This window comes from Trachinotus anak, unplaced genomic scaffold (assembly GCF_046630095.1).
Source record: "Trachinotus anak isolate AG129_WGS33_773 ecotype Australia unplaced genomic scaffold, CSIRO_AGI_Tana_v1 ptg000007l, whole genome shotgun sequence".
Lineage (NCBI taxonomy): Eukaryota > Metazoa > Chordata > Actinopteri > Carangiformes > Carangidae > Trachinotus > Trachinotus anak.
In genome coordinates, this window is record NW_027273858.1 from 25,653,267 (window position 1) to 25,671,425 (window position 18,159).

The following is an 18,159-nucleotide window of genomic DNA, read 5'->3' on the forward strand; positions in this document are numbered from 1 at the left end:
CTGTCAACACTGCATGCTAACCGTAGCTAAATATTTTGCTGCAACAACTGCGAAATTATGCTTTATATGAAATTAGTCATTAGTTTAACATCATGTATTGTGGAGTCCCCTGAACGCAGCGCTACAACTGTTCACTGCAGCATAGATCTGGCATCGGCCTGTCTTTGGCTACAAACTCCATTATAGCTGATGAGTAAACTGTAAGTTGACATGCATGATGACAAATATATCAATATAAAACTCCTGTAAAAATTGGTACAGATACACTTTATAGAGGTAAGTGTATTTTGTGCAGACCTGAAAGGCAGTCTGTTTCTGAGGCTTCTGTTCTTCAGACTGCAGCTCCTCTTCATCCTCACTGTCTGATTCAAACAGGTAGTACTCTCCTGAGTGCAGCACTGTGAGCAGGGAAATTACACATCAAAACCTCCTTTACATCACCACATGGAGATCATCACAAGAACCAGTCTGTGTTTGTCATACCTGTAGCATGGTCCAGCCATGGCTGGTACCACTTCTTCTTCCCGGACTTCTTCTTGTCTGTCTGAGACTCTGGAGGGAAACAAGGGAAGGTTTGGTTTGGAGGAAATGCCGTGAGGGACATTGGAGTTTTACTCACGATGGGATTAAAAACGTAAATGTAACCTGAGGGTGATGCTGGAATAAACTGGGTCATCAAAATTAAATGAGTCCATCTTTATGAAAACATTAATATATATATATATGAAGCTTTCACTAAATATCGTTTTGGATTTCTTCTGTCCCCCAGTGGCCAAACATTGATTCATGCAGCTAAGAAAAATGTATTAAGAATAAAATACACTCCAGAAACAATGTGTAGTACTCTTGGTGAAGAACAGCACAGTTTTGTTCACTGTCACATGAAATACTTGTATCATCAGTTTCGGGTATTTTCAAGATTTCAGATCAGCTCGAGAAAGAATGAAGGAAAAAAATATGAAACAAAGGACAGACAGACACAGCATGGGAGGAACAAAATAGGAAGAGGAAGAAAGGAAAGATGGAAAGACAACGATTTAAGATACAGAAATGAAAGATGTCATTCAAGAAAGTGACTAAAGCTGTTTGAATTTCCCCAAAGGATTAATAAAGTGACTGAGTGATTGACATCAGCCTTTTCATACCCCACAGTCACTGGAACAAAACAGAAGACAGACAATAAAATGAAACTTCACTGCTGGGTTCAGTGCTTTCACAGTTACACTGATTAACCCAGGAGGGCTGCTGCATCTGCCGCTAAAAACCAGTTGACATTTCTGTTCTTGACAGGCCCTGATGGGAACAGCAGGGCTGGAGTTTGCTGAACATTTTCCAGTTAACCAGTGAGTCCTACCAGCAGTCTGACTCTCGCTGGAGTCTTCACTTGTTTTATGTCCATCTCTGTACTTCTGCTGCTTGGAGCGAATTCTCTGCATCCTGAGAGAAGAGCACAGAAAAGGAAGAGGAGACAGAAGAATGGTCCTTTAACTTTCTTTTGTGGCCAGTTCATAATATTTGCTGTCAGCTAATGTAACTCTTTGTATTCAGGATCTACCTGTTAGATTTTTACCATGTCTAGTCCACAAATCTTCAAACCTCAAACAAGAACCTGTGTAATAAGTAGTTAATTACACTAGTTCATTAAGAGTGGACTGGACATTTTTTTTTTTTGTAATTATTTTTTGTGCCCAATTAGCCATTTTCCCTCCCCGGTGTCATGTGACTTGTTAGTGTTACAAGGTCTCAGGTGTGAATGGGGAGCAGATGTGTTAAATTTGGTGTTATCGCTCTCACACTCTCTCATACTGGTCACTGGAAGTTCAACATGGCATCTCATGGCAAAGAACTCTCTGAGGATCTGAAAAAAAGAATTGTTGCTCTACATAAAGATGGCCTAGGCTATAAGAAGATTGCCAACACCCTGAAACTGAGCTGCAGCACGATGGCCAAGACCATACAGCGGTTTAACAGGACAGGTTCCACTCAGAACAGGCCTCACCATGGTCGACCAAAGAAGTTGAGTGCACATGTTCAGTGTCATATCCCGAGGTTGTCTTTTGAAAATAGTCGTATGAGTGCTGCCAGCATTGCTGCAGAGGTCGAAGGGGTGGGGGGTCAGCCTGTCAGTGCTCAGACCATACGCCGCACACTGCATCAAATTGGCTGTCGTCCCAGAAGGAAGCCTCTTCTAAAGATGATGCACAAGAAAGCCTGCAAACAGTTTGCTGAAGACAAGCAGACTAAGGACATGGACATGTCCTGTGGTCTGATGAGACCAAGATAAACTTATTTGGTTCAGATGGTGTCAAGCGTGTGTGGCGGCAACCAGGTGAGAAGCACAAAGACAAGTGTGTCTTGCCAACAGTCAGGCATGGTGGTGGGAGTGTCATGGTTTGGGGCTGCATGAGTGCTGCCGGCACTGGGGAGCTACCGTACATTGAGGGACCCATGAATGCCAACATGTACTGTGGCAGACTGAAGCAGAGCATGATCCCCTCCCTTCGGAAACCGGGCCACAGGGCAGTATTCCAACATGATAATGACCCCAAACACACCTCCGAGACGACCACTGCCTTGCTAAAGAAACTGAGGTTAAAGGTGATGGACTGGCCAAGCATGTCTCCAGACCTAAACCCTATTGAGCATCTGTGGGGCATCCTCAAACGGAAGGTGGAGGAGCGCAAGGTCTCACATCCACCAGCTCCATGATGTCGTCATGGAGAAGTGGAAGAGGATTCCAGGGGCAACCTGTGAAGCTCTAGTGAACTCCATGCCCAAGAGAGTTAAGGCAGTGCTGGAAAATAATGGTGGCCACACAAAATATTGACACTTTGGGCACAATTTGGACATTTTCACTTTCAGGTGTACCCCCTTTTTCGCCAGCGGTTTAGATATTAATGGCTGTGTGTTGAGTTATTCTGAGGGGACAGCAAATTTACACTGTTATACAAGATGTACACTGACTACTTTACATTGTATCAAAGTGTCATATCTTCAGTGTTGTCCCATGAAAAGATATAATAAAATATTTACAAAAATGTGAGGAGTGTACTCACTTTTGTGAGATACTGTATATTTGGCAACATTTATGTTGCCCCCCCATCCATAAACCTTAGGTGTACTTTTCATCTCGGTCTAATTTGGTTTGCACCCTTTCCAGTAAGAGCAACCTTAATATTACAGCACATAGTGGTCTTTCAACTGTGAACAACTGTCAACAGCATGGGTTTGTCCCTTTCGTGTTCCAACGTGACGGTGTTCCTGTGCAGAAAACCAGCTCCATGTAGAAATGGTTTTCCCTCTCTAGTATGGAAGAATTTGACTGGCCTGCACAGAGTCCTGACCTCCACCCATTCAACACCTTTGAACTTGAACACCAACTGTGAGCCAGACCTCATACTACCACCATACTAATAACAATGGTGTTGGAAGCACGCTTCTCACTTTCACTGGGCCATGACTATTCTGAATAGTGGGCAGACCCGACAGATCATCACTGACATCCCTACAGCCACTCGAAGCGCTACTATAATATAACTCACAAAAGCTACTTTCATCACTTACGATCTCTTGAGCTGTGACAGAGACTTCCTCTCAGCCTGCTGGTGGAACTTGATGTTCTTCACGATGCTGGCTCTAAAGAGCTCAAACCCCCTGGAAGGAAGAAACAGTTGTCAATGCATTTATCAGCAAGAAACTGCTGAGGCAGTTTCCACAGCAGCTTCATTTACATTAACAAATAAACTGTGTCAAATGAATTATAGGAGTCTGTACATCTGGGATCTTCTTCCTCATCTGTAACTATCAAAGGGACCATAATCTGCTCTTCCGAATGTTAAGAATGAAGATTTGAAGGTTCACATTTTCATTGTAAATCTTATATAACAGGGGCTAATAATCAGCTGTGATAACCGTTTGATATGTGCCCTGACGTTATCAACTGCAAGCATTTCTGGTCACAGATGAAGGGAAGTGATTGAAGTAGATTTAATGTAGTTTTTAACTAATTATGTGAAACCAATTGGCTTCAACAGTGGAGTTTTAGGTACATATATCTTTATAAAAACCTATGTATATTTGTAGCTAATTAGAATCACTTCATAGACATCTACTTCCCTTTAACGTTGTTAGATATTAAAGCATGAAGACTTCAAAAGAATGTGAATACTTTTCATGAGCACAGCAAGTGGGTTCGGGAGGCAGACCCCCTCTCTACCTTTAAGATCAGGCTTAAAACTGTCCTGTTTAGTAAAGCTTATAGTTAGGGCTGGCTCGGGTATGTCCTGACCCATCCCTTAGTTATGCTGCTATAGAGCTAGACTGCTGGGGGATTCCCATGATGCACTGGGCGCTCTCTCTCTATTTCTGTCTCTCTCCCCCTCTCTCTCTCGATGACTTCATGCCATTAACTTTGTATTTTTTCTCTCCCGTAGTTTGTGCTTCTCCTCTCTCTCCCTCTCTCTGTCCTCATTCTGCAGGTCTCTCTACCCCGGGAGCAGCAGGATCCAGATCCACCACTACTCATCTTTACTATTAACCACTGTTACCTGTCATTATTATTGATAACACCATTACCGACACAGCTGTTCCTGGTCTCTCTCTCTCTCTCTCTTCTCTCCCCTCTCCTCCCCCTCCCCCTCTTTCTATCTTCTCCTAAACCCAACCGGTCGAGGCAGACGGCCGCCCACCCCGAGCCCGGTTCTGTTGGAGGTTTCTTCCTGTTAAAAGGGAGTTTTTCCTCCCCCCTGTCGCCAAGCGCTGCTCTTTGTGGGAACTGTTGGGTTTATTCTGTAACAAAGTAAGGTCTTGACCTGACCCTGTAAAGTGCCTTGAGATAATGTATATTATGATTTGGCGCTATACAAATAAAATTGAATTGAATTGAAGTACAGAATAATAAATGCTACTTTATTTTGCCAAACTGACAAGAGTAAGTCTAGAGCTGTGCCCTGCAAGTCGATGATTAGAGTCATCAGTAAAGAAGACCTCACTTTACTCCTGACTTCCATTTGGTCAGTTGAATCACTGCATCATTCATGCAGCAGCAGCAGCTGCAGCAGCATGGCAGGCATTGGCATTATGTGTTACCTTGAGGCCTGTTTGGCCGAAGCCTGCAGCTCTGCCGTCACATGCAGGAAGTAGAAACTGAGAAAGACTCTCCTCTGCAGTAACAGGCACAGGAAGCAGATACCGTCCCAGATGATTCCGGCCTCCTCCACAGGGAGGCTACAGGTCTTGTCACTTGCTGCTTTCGCTGTCAGGATAAAAACAAGATAAAAAGGCATTCTGACATTTGTCTGTCACTGGTTCTGTCAGGTGTGACTTTCTGCAGCATGTGAATGCAATACTAGACATGACTATCACTACTTAATTGTGCAGTCACAGCTGTGGATAAAAAAAGATAGAAAGCTGGCAGTTCCAAATTAAACACTATTTAATACTTAATCACTTGTCCTTTATAAACCAAACATCCCATGAGATACAGTAGAAAACACAATGCAATAATACATTATTCTTTTATTAGATTACACAGATACTATGTGTGCGTGATCATAGTTGTGGTGTAATATTATCATTATTAAAGCACTTACGGTCATAATATCCTTTGACTGTGCAAACCAGGCTGAAGAGCTGAATCACCCAACAGAAGCTCTTCTGCATTTCATGTACAAACACACACGCCAATATCTGAAACACAAACACACAGGGAAATACACAACTCAGTGTTTCCTAAGGTAGGTTACAGTTTTTACCGTTTACAGATTTCCTTTCCACCTCCTTAAAGAGCGCCCCCCAGCAATGGTGGTGCCGTGCGTTGCAGCAGCAGCTGTACCAGAGTAGGTCCTAAGACAGATCTGCATACCTAAATTTTAGGGTTAATCTAATTTTATTTTATTTTATGTACACATTGTGAGTGAATTCATTCTTAAACCTGATGTCATCCATAGTAACTGGGTCACTCAGCCCCACAGTCTCCTCTCTCCAGAGTCTTTCCTTGAGGCTTCAAGCACAATTAGAAAAGACTCTTCACAGTAAGATAAGACACCAGCATCAACATCTACTAATTAACTGAACGATGTTAAACACTGCAGGGCTGTTTCACTTAATTCTGAGAGTTAATAAGGTTAAATCTGTGTATGTTTACTGACCAGAGGTGTTGTTACTAATCGATACCAGTTGCTCATCTGTTAACTGATGGTCTGCTGATGTTTTAAAGGATAACTGTGGTTTATTAAAATGTGTTATTCTCAGAGTTTCAGTCATAATTCACCCTCAGTAAACCTGGTTTATCTTTGTACCTTATTCTTCCATAGTGAGTCTGTTTGTGATGTTTGTGTTTGCCAGTGAAACATTTTACAAACATTGTTATAATATGCAGCATGTATGACATATGATATGTGTAATGTTATGGGCCTAATTTTCATGGCGGCACATCGACCAGCTCAAGCAGTGCTCTAATTGGTATTTTCCTGATGGTGAAATTTGCTGTGCGAAGCTGTGTGATGCCCAGCACAGAGTGCACCGTTAACAGGTGGGAGGAGATGTGCAAACAGACTGGAGGCTCATTCATGAGGCAACACAAATCAAGGTGTTGGTGTTTTGGTGGAAATGTGGTTCTATACGTTGCCCTGAGAATATTCAGAGCTGCGTCTGTCAATTACAATTACGGTACATTTTGTATAAAAGGCAAAACAAATTATTCAGCAATGATGAAATAACACTTAAAACTGCTGCGCTCTACCATCCACACAATAACATGATTTCCTGGAGAACCAGATGCTTTATTTGTTGAGCTGTTGTCATCATGCATCACTGTGATTGGCTCAGCTTTTAAGAGCGATCAGATCAGTGATGGGATTGGCTGACAGGGTATGTATAGATCACTACAGCCTCTGATCCAAATTCACTTTCACCCATATGTGCATAATTAAAACAGGCCCAAAATTTCATCACCTCCCAGTATCTAATTTGTTGAAACACATGTTGTCGTAGTTTCCTGAAGCTGCCACCATATGTTAGAATGGCTCATTTTTACTAAAGACAAAAAGTCAGAGAAAACTGGATTCCCTCAAAAGCTACAAACTGTCACCAAAGCGCCATGGTCTTTGTACTTACTGATAACATGTTTTTAGATATAATGACTGCCACATTATAGATAATGAGACAGTCCCATAGGGCGAGGCGGGTCCTGGAGGGTTTGACCAATAGCTTGGTTCCAAACAACAGAAAAAAGAAGCAGGCGAGCAGGTAGCCCAGTCCAAACACAGAGATCCTGGTGGCCCCAGTGATGAAGACCACCGACAGCACAAACCAGAAGAGGTGACGAAACACCAAAACTTTAGCCATGTCCAGATAACTCCTGGAGGGGGGAAGGGAAAGAAACAGTTCATATCCAAACACTCTACATATGAGAAGTGGGGGTGTGACAAAGTGAGATTTTAAAGTGCAGGTCCAACTTCCTGTTTCTAAACATTTAAATGGCCACTAGCTACTCTTCATGACGAGTTTCTACTAATAGTGAACAGTCTGTATGTCTAAGTGTCATTTGGCAAGATAATGAACCCCCAAATTATCCCCAATGTATCATCAGTGTGTGTGTGTGTGTGTACTTGTACTTGCTACATAGTAAGGACCAAAAAAAGTATTTTACTAACAGAGTGAGGACATTTTGGTAAAAAGTCTTCTTTTTAGGTAAAAAGCGCAGCACTCTGTAGAGTGCTACGTTGGGCTCGGGCACATGGGGACCCATTAAAAACATTAAAACAGGTCTCTCTTAAAATAGTATCAGGTGCTTAAAATTCACTTAGGGGTGGTGGGGGGTTGGGCTGCAGAGTCTTTAGGGTTTTGATATTCCTCTTTTGCCAGGGCTGGGTTTTGAACCCCAGTCATCTATCTGAAGGTCCACAACCTTAACCCCTCCACCACTAGGGGGACCTAGGAAACCATGAACCATTTTAAGAAGGTCATGGTTTAAAATAATAGTAAAATTCTAAAAAATAAGATAAAAGGAGTTGAAAAGGGATAAAACAGAGACAACCCTAAGAGTGATGGTAGGGTTAGACTGTGTACACCTATTGGGTAGTTATTACAACCTGGGTTTGAACCCAGGTCACCCATGTCGCCCATGTCAGTGTCCACAGTCTTATCCAGTACCCCATCAAAGGCTCCAGTCTCAGTGACCGGCAAGGTCAATGATAGGGTTATGGTTAGTGTAGGGTTGGGATAAGTTGTGAGGTCGAAGGTTAAGGTTAGGGTTCAGGTGGGGTGGGGTTATGGTTAGGGTAGAGGTCAGGTCAACGTTAGGGATAAATAAAACGTTGGTAGGGTGAAGGTGGGGTTATGGTTAGTGTAGGGTAGGGGAAAGGGGTAAGAAAGCAGAGTAATCAGGAGGAAAAAAAAAGGGGGGAGGGGGAAGTATGTGGTAGCCAAGTCCCAGAGGCAACTCGCGCCGCTAGCTGGGTTTGAATCATGGGCTTCTGAGCAAAGGTCCTGTGTTTCCACCACTATGCCAACACAGTATGTCTCAGCAACAAGCGGGTCAGGGTTAGGGTTAGGCACTCAGTTGTGATGGTTAAGGTTAGGGTAAGGGGCTAGGGAATGCATTATGTCAATGAGTGTCCTCACAAAGATAGAAGTACAAGTATGTGTGTGTGTGTGTGTGTGTGTGTGTGATAGATGAACGTGTGAGTGAATGTGGCTCATAGTGTAAAACACTTTGAATGGTGGACTGGACTATAACAGTGCTATAGTCCAGTCCATTTACCATTTATCATGACAGCATTAGAGTCCAAACCAACTGGTCAACACTGATTTGAGCTCATTTCTAACATGATGTTATCTGTATATATGTCCATTGAGATGAAATAAAACAGTGTGGTACAAAAATGCCAGACATGTGTCTTTATTACATAGTTTATCTAAGGGAGCTAAAGATTTGAGTGCAGTGAACTTATTTATGGTTCAATTTCTTTTATTTTACAGGCTGCATTTTAATACATTTAAATAATATTTTTCTAAGCGTAACTTGAATTGGCAGTTATATTAGGATAAGACTTTTTCCTCTCTTGAACACTGAGCGTCGTCACATGGTCGACCTTTCTGAGGAGGAGGGACTACAGCTCACAGATGACAAACGATAGGCTGAACTCTCTGTCAGGAACATGATGTGTTTACCTGCAGTTAATGAAGTTGGGTGCAGGGTTAAACAGTCGACCCTCCATTGGATCAGGGTCATCTGTGTTCTCTCCGGCCAGAACCATCCACTCCTCAGTGTGCTCACACTCAAACACCTTCCACTGCTGAGACGCACACATCAGCAGCACAAAGTCCGCTGTAGACACACACATCCTCATCATCATCATCATCATCATAATCATCATCATCAAGTCTAGAACACTAACTGCTCCAACAGTCCTCCCTCTGGTACTCTGGACTGAGCTCATGTGTCACTGATTTAAATAAAGAAGAAAAGAGCTGCTGAAGGTGCAGAAAGTGTGGGAGGAAAACCTCTCACATCTCTGAACTTGTTCATCAAACTGATTAACACACATTAAGGTTTTGTTTCTTCTTTTTTTTGGGTCATCAACTATGTTCATGTATTTGTTCTAAAGAAACCTTAGCACACAATTTATTTACTGTAGCTATAACAAGGGGCCATACAGTTAGTGAGAATTCTCAAATAATGGTCAAGTCGAAAATTATAGCCGAGGACACTGGCAGCACAATCAAATAAAGATGGGTCACAAAGAAAGGCAAAGTCATAGGGATTATAATAATGATAAGGTATAATGATCTGTCCAATAGTGGCTCAGATGTAAATTCAGCACAGTCATGTCATACTCATTCTGCTTCTCTTACTTTCCTTTCATCACTTTAAATAGTGCTCTCATTCACTGATTAATTTCAGTCACTTATATTTTGAGTTCTTTGAGCTGAATGATTGATTGAACGAATGAATGAATCACTGAACACTGACACACAGATGCACATATGCACAAACTAACCTATGAGGTTTTTAGAGTTGGGCACAGTGAAGAAGTCAGGTAGATAGATCCATTTAATGAGAGCGGAGTTCATCAAAACTGGAGTGTTCCACCGCCATGGGTAGTCTGCAGGACAAGAGACACACAGGAAACACAGGTAGCTACAGGTCAGTGGCTAGTAGCAGGTACAGTGCACCATGTAACACTGTTTTTACAGTTCTTATAGTTCACCTTCAGCTGAGTGCTATGTGATATTATGTGGGGAATCATATCTGACATTTTCTTTACACAACATCTGTTGAGTATGAGATCATTTAACCTTGTAACCAAAGGGCTGAACTAAACAGTGCAGACTTTGAGCTTGATTAACAGGCTTGTATCACCAGAGCTATAGAGCTGCTCTGCACCTCAAAGGCAAAATCCAGAAGTGTACAAAGAATGGACCAGGAGATTCTGAGGTCAAAATTTTTAACATCATGCTAAACGGGACGGACAGATCTTTTCAATAATATGCAATCTAGTGTGGGGTTAAAATATTTGTCTATGAACACTTGGAATATGAACAGAAAACCCCAGTATGAGAGGAAAGACACCTTCTATGAGAAAATACAATGATTTGGTGGATCAGAGAAATAACCCATTAATCCTTCAGCTCTCCAAAAACTTCTCAAAGACAGGACTTTGCACAGGTGTATCTAATAACCTGAGAACTCAGTGGACGTTGAACTCAGTCTAACCTGCTGTGGTTGTGTATTGTCATGTAGTTACATTGAACTTCACAGCAGGACTCACCTTTACAGAGAGCAGGTGGTATACCCACACACAGGAGATACTGGTAGATCATGAAGATGGACAGAAAGAGACAATATCTGGGCCAGATCCGGGCAATAGCTGCCCGCCGGCGTTTCACCAAGATGGCTACCAACCAACAGCCATGGATTATCACCAAGAAGTTCATTCTCTGGCCAATCACATTCACCGTCATCAGGAAACAAATCTTTTTGGAGATTAAAATAAAATACAAATAGTAAAATGTCATTTTACAACTTTTTTTTTTGTTTTGCAGCCCAAACCATTTCTGCTCTGGAACTGTCTACTCACATAAGCTCTTCATCTTCTCTTGAATAACATCTAAAATATATTGCAATGGCAAACTCTGTTTACAACAGTTCTCTTTTTAAACATTTTTTTCCTTCATTTACAATCTCTTTACTTATTTCCTGCTCCAAAATGTATCGGTTCAACAATCAAGTGATATTTCCAAGCTACCTCTAATCCAAACTTGTAGAAGGTGTAGTTGAGCAGGTACTTGAAGCAGGGTATGAGGCCCTGGTTCAGAGTGTCCCTGGTGGCAGCAGGGAACAGAGCAGGGATGGTGGGAGGAGATCGTTGGAGCTGGCGGTAGTGATGAGCCTGGTGACGATACACTGTCGCCTCAAACACCAACAGCATCAACACCAATAAATGGTTCTGCAAAAAACATTCAGGAACCAAAGCACGTTACCAGATCAGCACAAACACAGGAAAAGGAAACTTTAATAGGCTTGATATTAAACCTCAGTCATTTCTGAGTAGTGGCTGGACTGTGGCTGTAGTACTGGGTACTGAAAACTGTAAACCAAAGATTGGCATAGGCAGTTTAAAGGATGGTTTCCCCAAATTACAAAGTTTTTTCTCATTTACCTCTAGTGGTATCTAGTCATGCAGCTAGTTTTGGTTTCACTTAACCCAAGGTTTAGAAAAAATACAAAAAATTGAAATTTTTGCCTCCACTCAATTAAAATTACATTAAAATGCAACAACAACATGTTTCCAAGGAGGCAGAGCTCTATCAAACTATCTGAAAGGAGAGCAACAATCATCTGCATTCTTCTACCAACTGGGAAACAAACTGCATATTGAAAATACCTTACTGTATCCCAATACAGTGGCATCTTTCCTGATGCCAAACCAGTTGGCTGGATCCACTGGCTCCTTATATAGAGAGGAGTTCATCATCTCCTCTGGCAACAGGTTAGTTGCGTTTATTAATGGCTGCGAAGAAAGGAGGAAAGAAACAGATTCATAAGGATGATAATCAACACCTTACATCACTTCATCTCCCAATGGAGGTCTAATTACTCCACAACAACACCAGCTGTCCCAGCTCAAGGGACAAAGTTCAGGGTCAGTGACTTTAACACAGGCTGAGCTCATATCTAGTTCTGAGCTTACTTACTGAAACTCATATGTGTTCTGTATACTGGCATTTCCCATTGCTCAGCAACAGAAGATGAGAAAGTCACAATACAATGCTGCTGCAAAGGTCAAAAAGCCTTGATCTCAAACGATAAAGCAGTAAAAACATATACTGCTGTCAGATTCAGGTCTTTGTAGCTGAGTGTATAATTTTGGGAGGATGCTTCTGAAGCAGAATGCCACCTTCTTGACATCACCCGACTCATAGACTGGACAAGTCACGCAAATCCACTGCTGAAAACAGGCCCCAGATAAATGCAGTGTAATGTTACAATATGATATCAGTTAAGAAAGTCTGTAGAGGACAAACTGGATCAGCATGAGCCTCAGTGTCATGCACTAAAGTTTGTGATATTACTTATCTGTCACTGATGTAGACAGATGCACGTTTCGACACATTTCTTTTTTTTAAATTTCCTGAGCACCTTGGACTCTTTTTGTCTAACTATGGAACTGAGTTTCAGGAAAGTTTCCCAAACACACTAAAACGTGAATACAGGACTTTTACTAGTAATAAAGTATTTATACAGTGGAATAGAAAATTGGTTACAGGATGGCTACCAAACCACTGAACAAGTAACCATACCTGACATTACATCTCATCCTGGCATTCCTTGTATTCCTTCGTCCTCCAGGACTGTCTGTCTGAATTAACGACTGACTGAAATGTAACATTGTGTTGCTGATGCAGCGTGTGTTGATATGTGTCTTACCGGGCTACACTTCCTGGAGAACTCATCGGGGTTGACGACACTGAGCTGGTAAAGCATCTTACACACGATGATAACACACACCCAGACTGTGGACAGACAGGAAGCCATGGGCCTGAAGCGACTATAGGGCATCGCCAGAGACCACAAAACCACCAGGACCAGGTTCATCACAGACGGCTACGGACAAACAAGAAAGAGGACAACATTTAGATCATAATGCACCCATGCAGTATGAACATGTTTAAGATCTTTATGTCAAGTATTATATACAGTATGTGCAGATCATGCGTCTCTCAGACTAATACCAAAGGAACCTGTTCTGAACATGGGTATTACTGGATGTGTGGAAGTGCTCCAGGAGTGTTGTAAAATAAGTGGCCCATTAATTCATTAATTAATTCCTATGAAAGAAAAAAATGCCTTTGGGTTTCTGCTTCTGTTTTGGGCCTACAGCACATACTGTGCATGTTAGACTCCCTTTGTGGGTGGCCCCCCCTGGACCTAAGGCTGGCTCAGCTGTTGTGTTATTAATTATGTCTCATCAAGTGCGGCAGCCTTAAATAAATCACTTTTTGTTTATTGGCCAGTCTACTACTGAGATGCTGTAGTTTCCTCTGTTCACATTCTACAGCTGCAGCAATAATCCAACCTTAAAATGACGAGGACAGTCTCATTTAATATGACTATCAAAAAATCACCTTGACTATAATTACATACCATAATCATGGCACAATTGAATGAAAGGTATCTGATTTGCTGTGCAGTGTTTCATGAATTCTTTGTCTCCCGCTGCTTTTACCTCTTCAAGTGCGACCCACACGGAGAAGAGAGCCACCAGCTTGAGGATGTGGAGCTCCAGCAGCATCCAGAGAAACACTTGGACTTTGGTGAGGTTGTCAGAGAATCTTCTGGACAGAACCAGTAACCTGTCCATCACCAGACCCCACTTACTGGGCATCAACTCCTCTTAACAAGAGAAGAGAGAGGATGGATGAACAAAGACAGTGAGAGGGTGAGAGGTGGACAGGAGAAACAGAAAAGCAGAAATCAGAAACATCAGTGATCTTGAGTGTACTGACATCAAAACATTCAAGGCGCAAGCCCCCAACAGTCAGATGAATAGAAAACTCATGTAAGCTTCAAATCACTTAATGTCCAATTCACACCAGCTCACAACCTGCACTGCTCTCAGAACAAGCTGTTATCATTTATATATTTGCTTCCCCACCAAAGCTTCCTTATTATCCTAGAATAACTGGACTGACAGGGGAACTGCCACAACAGCTGTAGATACAATATAGAAAGTAGATGTGTTAGATTTGACGGACTGTCTGTTGTACTGTTCAGTTCATGCATGATCACTATACAGGAGAAAGTAACACACTTTCACTTGAATACAGTTGTTGACTATTTTGATGGCGACCTGAAGGCAAACTTTCTAAATAAAGCATGATTATCCCCAGGTTGTGTAGTTTGTAATCATAAATAATGGGAAATGATTTACTGATTTGTGTGTCAACAAATAATCTAACTGTGAAATGTATCTTTTATATAAACTGCCACTGTTGTTTTGTTTTTTTTTACCTTCATCTTCAGATTCTTCATCTGTATTAGTCACCAGGTCTTCCTCTTCAAAGTCCTCCCCCTCATTACCAGAGTCAATCGGCTCAGCTGTCTCACTGTTCTTCTTCCTGGAGGAAGATTGTCTGGATACACGAGATAATAGAAAACATCACCACAAAAACAGTGATTTATGTTTAATTGTCCGGAGCATTCTGAAAGACACTGGACCATTCTGTTCGATTTGCTGATTTTCACTCATGACAGGGTACAATTTCTCTGAAGTGAAAAAAACAAAACTAAATTGAAACAAAAAAATCTTGTGTGCAAAATGCAAATATTTCCCGCAGTTCAAATATCAAGTTAAATGGACAAAACGTATATGACCTCCATGCATCACACTGATTTCACAATGATCAGGTAAATATTGCCTTAGATAAGATCAAAATGCAGGTAATCCTGTGGATTTAAACATAATGTAATAGTAACATAGTGGTTATTTCTGTATATCCTGCGCTCCACACTTAGATTATTTCAACTTACTTATGTCAGCTAACAGAGTGAAAAACAGCTTGAAATGTGTTTGTAGAGAAACATTATTAAGTATTTGAGTGGAGTTTCATATTTTGTAAACGTTTTTTAAAAGACCGCGACTGATGTGCAGCAGCATCATCAGCTGCTCTTTTGACATCTGTGCTTTTTCTCTTCACTTTCAGTAGATGGCGTTATTATCTTTACCACCAGAGGACCCAGTTTTCTTTAAGGACACTGCTACAGAAACTAGGTCAAACCCTAGTATATGGCTGGACCACATATGGTCAACATGCCAAATTCAGGACGTAGTTGAAAATTTCTGTGGAACTGCTGTAAACAACGACATCATCACATCCCACTCTGTCCTCCTCTATGTGCTCACATATTTTAATGAAGCTGAAATCACAGTAAAGCCGCTCTGTTGCTGCTAGAATCTTGATTTTACATCCACAACGTCATCTGACAAAATCATCAGACACATCATTTAAAAACAGAGACTGAGCTGTGGTTTCAGCTGGATTTAATGTAAAACGAGTTAGGAGCGACAGAATATCTTTCCACAACAATTTTCAGCCACTGTTTTTCCTCAAAAAGTGACTGTGGCCTTTATTCACCTCCAACTCCAGAATGTAACAGACTTTTACTAGAGACATTTCTTGATTTCTAACTCCCTCTGTTTGATATGTAGAATTGGCCATCCCTGTATTTTAGTAGGAGGCCTAGTTTTGAGTTGCTTGTGTTAAAGTTACTACATTCTGCGTAAATATAAACTCAACACTTCCTGTAATCAATTCAGATTAAAAGCCCTCTAGTGTCTCATAGGATAGAAAACCTTTATTTCTTTCCAGAACTTGCTGTGCTGAGGTAAGTGTAATGTCTCGTTCCCAGTTTCTATGTGCTTCTGTTATTTATGTTATTCATATCTGCTGTAACATACATGGTCCAGTCATGTAGCATTGGGCTGACCAATGGTGGAAATATGATCACTCAGTCAGTCAGTCAGGAACATTTGTTATTATAGGGCTGGTCCTGCTCTTGCAGTTCCGCCAAAAATAGTCTCTGTTCATTTATCTCTTGCTATAAATCTGTAATTTTTCTCTTGCTTTTCATGCCTTTGTTATAGTTGCAGTGACAGAGAGACAGGAGAGAGCGAGGGGATGACATGCAGCAAAGGGCCATGGGCCACAGGTCTGACTCGAACCCCAGGTCACTGTGATCAGGACTGAGCCTTAATGTGAGGCGTTCTACCAGGTGAGCCACCAAGGCGCCCGTGATGGCTCATCCTGAACTCATTTACATTAATGTGACTTGCTAACCCTGCATGTAAAACTGGACTTAAACATTAACGTGTGGGTTGTAGTGGGTAGCAGAGTGTTATCAAAGGAGAAGTTGTGAACAACGCTGTTTCCGTTTCCACAGAATGTGGCTGTGATTTATTCACTGCTCCTTTCTGCTCCTCTTGATCTAACAGTGTAAATGTTCAGCAGTGTTACAGATCTCTCTGCAGATGTGATTTAAATCCCTCTCAGAAATAAACCCTCTGCTCCCCGAGATATTCAGTTTCACTCAGAAATCTGTCATATGACCGAAGACACAGTGAAGACGCTCACATTTCCCACTCACTGTGACGTAAACACAGCCCTCTGGCAATAGGAATTTTTTTTGATGTGACATGAGTAGTAGGTTGTAGTATGCAGTGTGTACGTTGTATTACTTGTGTATAGGTGTAACGTGTTCCAGGTTAGTGATTCTCATGAAGGGTTTGTGGAAGTAGTGCAGCTGCAGAATACAGGCCAGCAGGAAGAAGCCAGGGATCAGAATACTGGTGAAGAGCTCAGACAGAGCAAACGTCTCCAGACCGATGGCTGCCAGCCTGAGGACGACAGGGGTACACCTTCATTATCTCATATTTAAACTTATACCTTTTGTATTCCTAGAGAGAGGATTAATAAAGACCCAGCAGTTTATTTATGCAGGTTTTGGGTTGTGTAGACTGTGAGCAGTAAAAAAATACTAAAAAAAATTTAGCCACAGGTAATGTTTAAATTATAATAAAAATTTTAATTCAGTATAGAAATCACAAGCTGCAAATACTACTTAAAAGATAACAGACCCATCCTACAACTGAAAGACAGAGGAAAACAGACAGGAAAGTATCAGCTAGGTGGAGGAAGATACCCGACGATCTCAAGCTTTGGTTAAAAAGACACTGTTCTTACTGTTCTTCTGTGAAACCGGTGAAGTTTCTCCAGTAGCGAGGGAAGTCTTCAAACTGGTAAGTGTAGATGGCGATGAGCACCAGCATGGTGTAGGCCACAACAAGCCACCAAAACAGCTTCAACAGACGCCTCCATAGAGAATAGTACACCTGGGAAATATGAGCAAGTTAATCATTACAAGAGATTTTTGAAATATATATCTGCAAATAGCTACAACAGTTGAGGAGGTGCCTGAGCATTTAAAACTAAACTGTCACAACATTTTGGTCACAAAGCAAGCACCACGTAGAAACACTGTTCCACTTAAAACCTTGTCCTGCGGTCAGAATTACATCTGATGGCTTATCTTAATGAGAAGAACACAGTGACCTGTGGGCATGTTCCTACCTGATAGAGACAGAGGCAGAGCAGGAACAGCAGCATGTAGACAATCTTGTATCCGACAAGTTTTCCGGCAAAGGAGACCATGATGAACATCCCTCCACACACATAGATCCAGTATTTGGCGTAACAGCTCATCACCATGCCTCCCAGAACCTTCAGTACTGACTCATTACCAGCCCCCTCCCCTGTCAAGGATAATAGGTTTAGAGAGGGAGGAGTGGAAGAGGTGTTTGATTGCAGAGAGAAAAGTCATCAGGAAGTTATCAGGTATATACTGTACACAGCAAGAAGGACTGTGAAACATGTATAACATAGATTTCATCTATTACTTGTGCACAAAGCTGCCAACCTGACAGTGAACCTGAGAACAACATCTGGGAGGATGTTCAGTGTCTTAGACAATAGCAAAGAACTAATGACAGGACGTGGTCTGAGGAGGCAGACGTTCAAACCAAAGTAAACAGTGACCTGCTGAAAGAGTTCACGCCGAATTAACTTACACCCATTTTACTTCTTTCTGTTTACAAA

General features: G+C 41.7%; 1 protein-coding gene across 5 annotated transcripts in view; it reads right to left on the reverse strand.

Moving 5' to 3' along the window:
- Positions 1 to 18,159, reverse strand: part of piezo1 (piezo type mechanosensitive ion channel component 1 (Er blood group)) — an 85,318-nt gene that overhangs the window by 25,316 nt on the left and 41,843 nt on the right. For all 5 annotated transcript variants that reach the window (XR_011691493.1, XM_071481603.1, XM_071481605.1 and 2 more), the window contains exons 14-31: positions 17,635 to 17,816; positions 17,248 to 17,396; positions 16,743 to 16,901; positions 14,519 to 14,640; positions 13,734 to 13,900; positions 12,935 to 13,111; positions 11,892 to 12,017; positions 11,253 to 11,453; positions 10,776 to 10,980; positions 10,005 to 10,109; positions 9,175 to 9,331; positions 7,117 to 7,360; positions 5,592 to 5,688; positions 5,089 to 5,254; positions 3,565 to 3,654; positions 1,355 to 1,437; positions 484 to 552; positions 298 to 398 (exon numbers count right to left, since the gene is read on the reverse strand). Coding sequence is in view for 4 of the 5 variants with exons in the window: in XM_071481603.1 (XP_071337704.1) it covers positions 298 to 398; positions 484 to 552; positions 1,355 to 1,437; positions 3,565 to 3,654; positions 5,089 to 5,254; positions 5,592 to 5,688; positions 7,117 to 7,360; positions 9,175 to 9,331; positions 10,005 to 10,109; positions 10,776 to 10,980; positions 11,253 to 11,453; positions 11,892 to 12,017; positions 12,935 to 13,111; positions 13,734 to 13,900; positions 14,519 to 14,640; positions 16,743 to 16,901; positions 17,248 to 17,396; positions 17,635 to 17,816 (2,600 nt within the window). In the remaining variant the exon portion in view is untranslated. The remainder of the gene's footprint in view (positions 1 to 297; positions 399 to 483; positions 553 to 1,354; positions 1,438 to 3,564; positions 3,655 to 5,088; positions 5,255 to 5,591; positions 5,689 to 7,116; positions 7,361 to 9,174; positions 9,332 to 10,004; positions 10,110 to 10,775; positions 10,981 to 11,252; positions 11,454 to 11,891; positions 12,018 to 12,934; positions 13,112 to 13,733; positions 13,901 to 14,518; positions 14,641 to 16,742; positions 16,902 to 17,247; positions 17,397 to 17,634; positions 17,817 to 18,159) is intronic.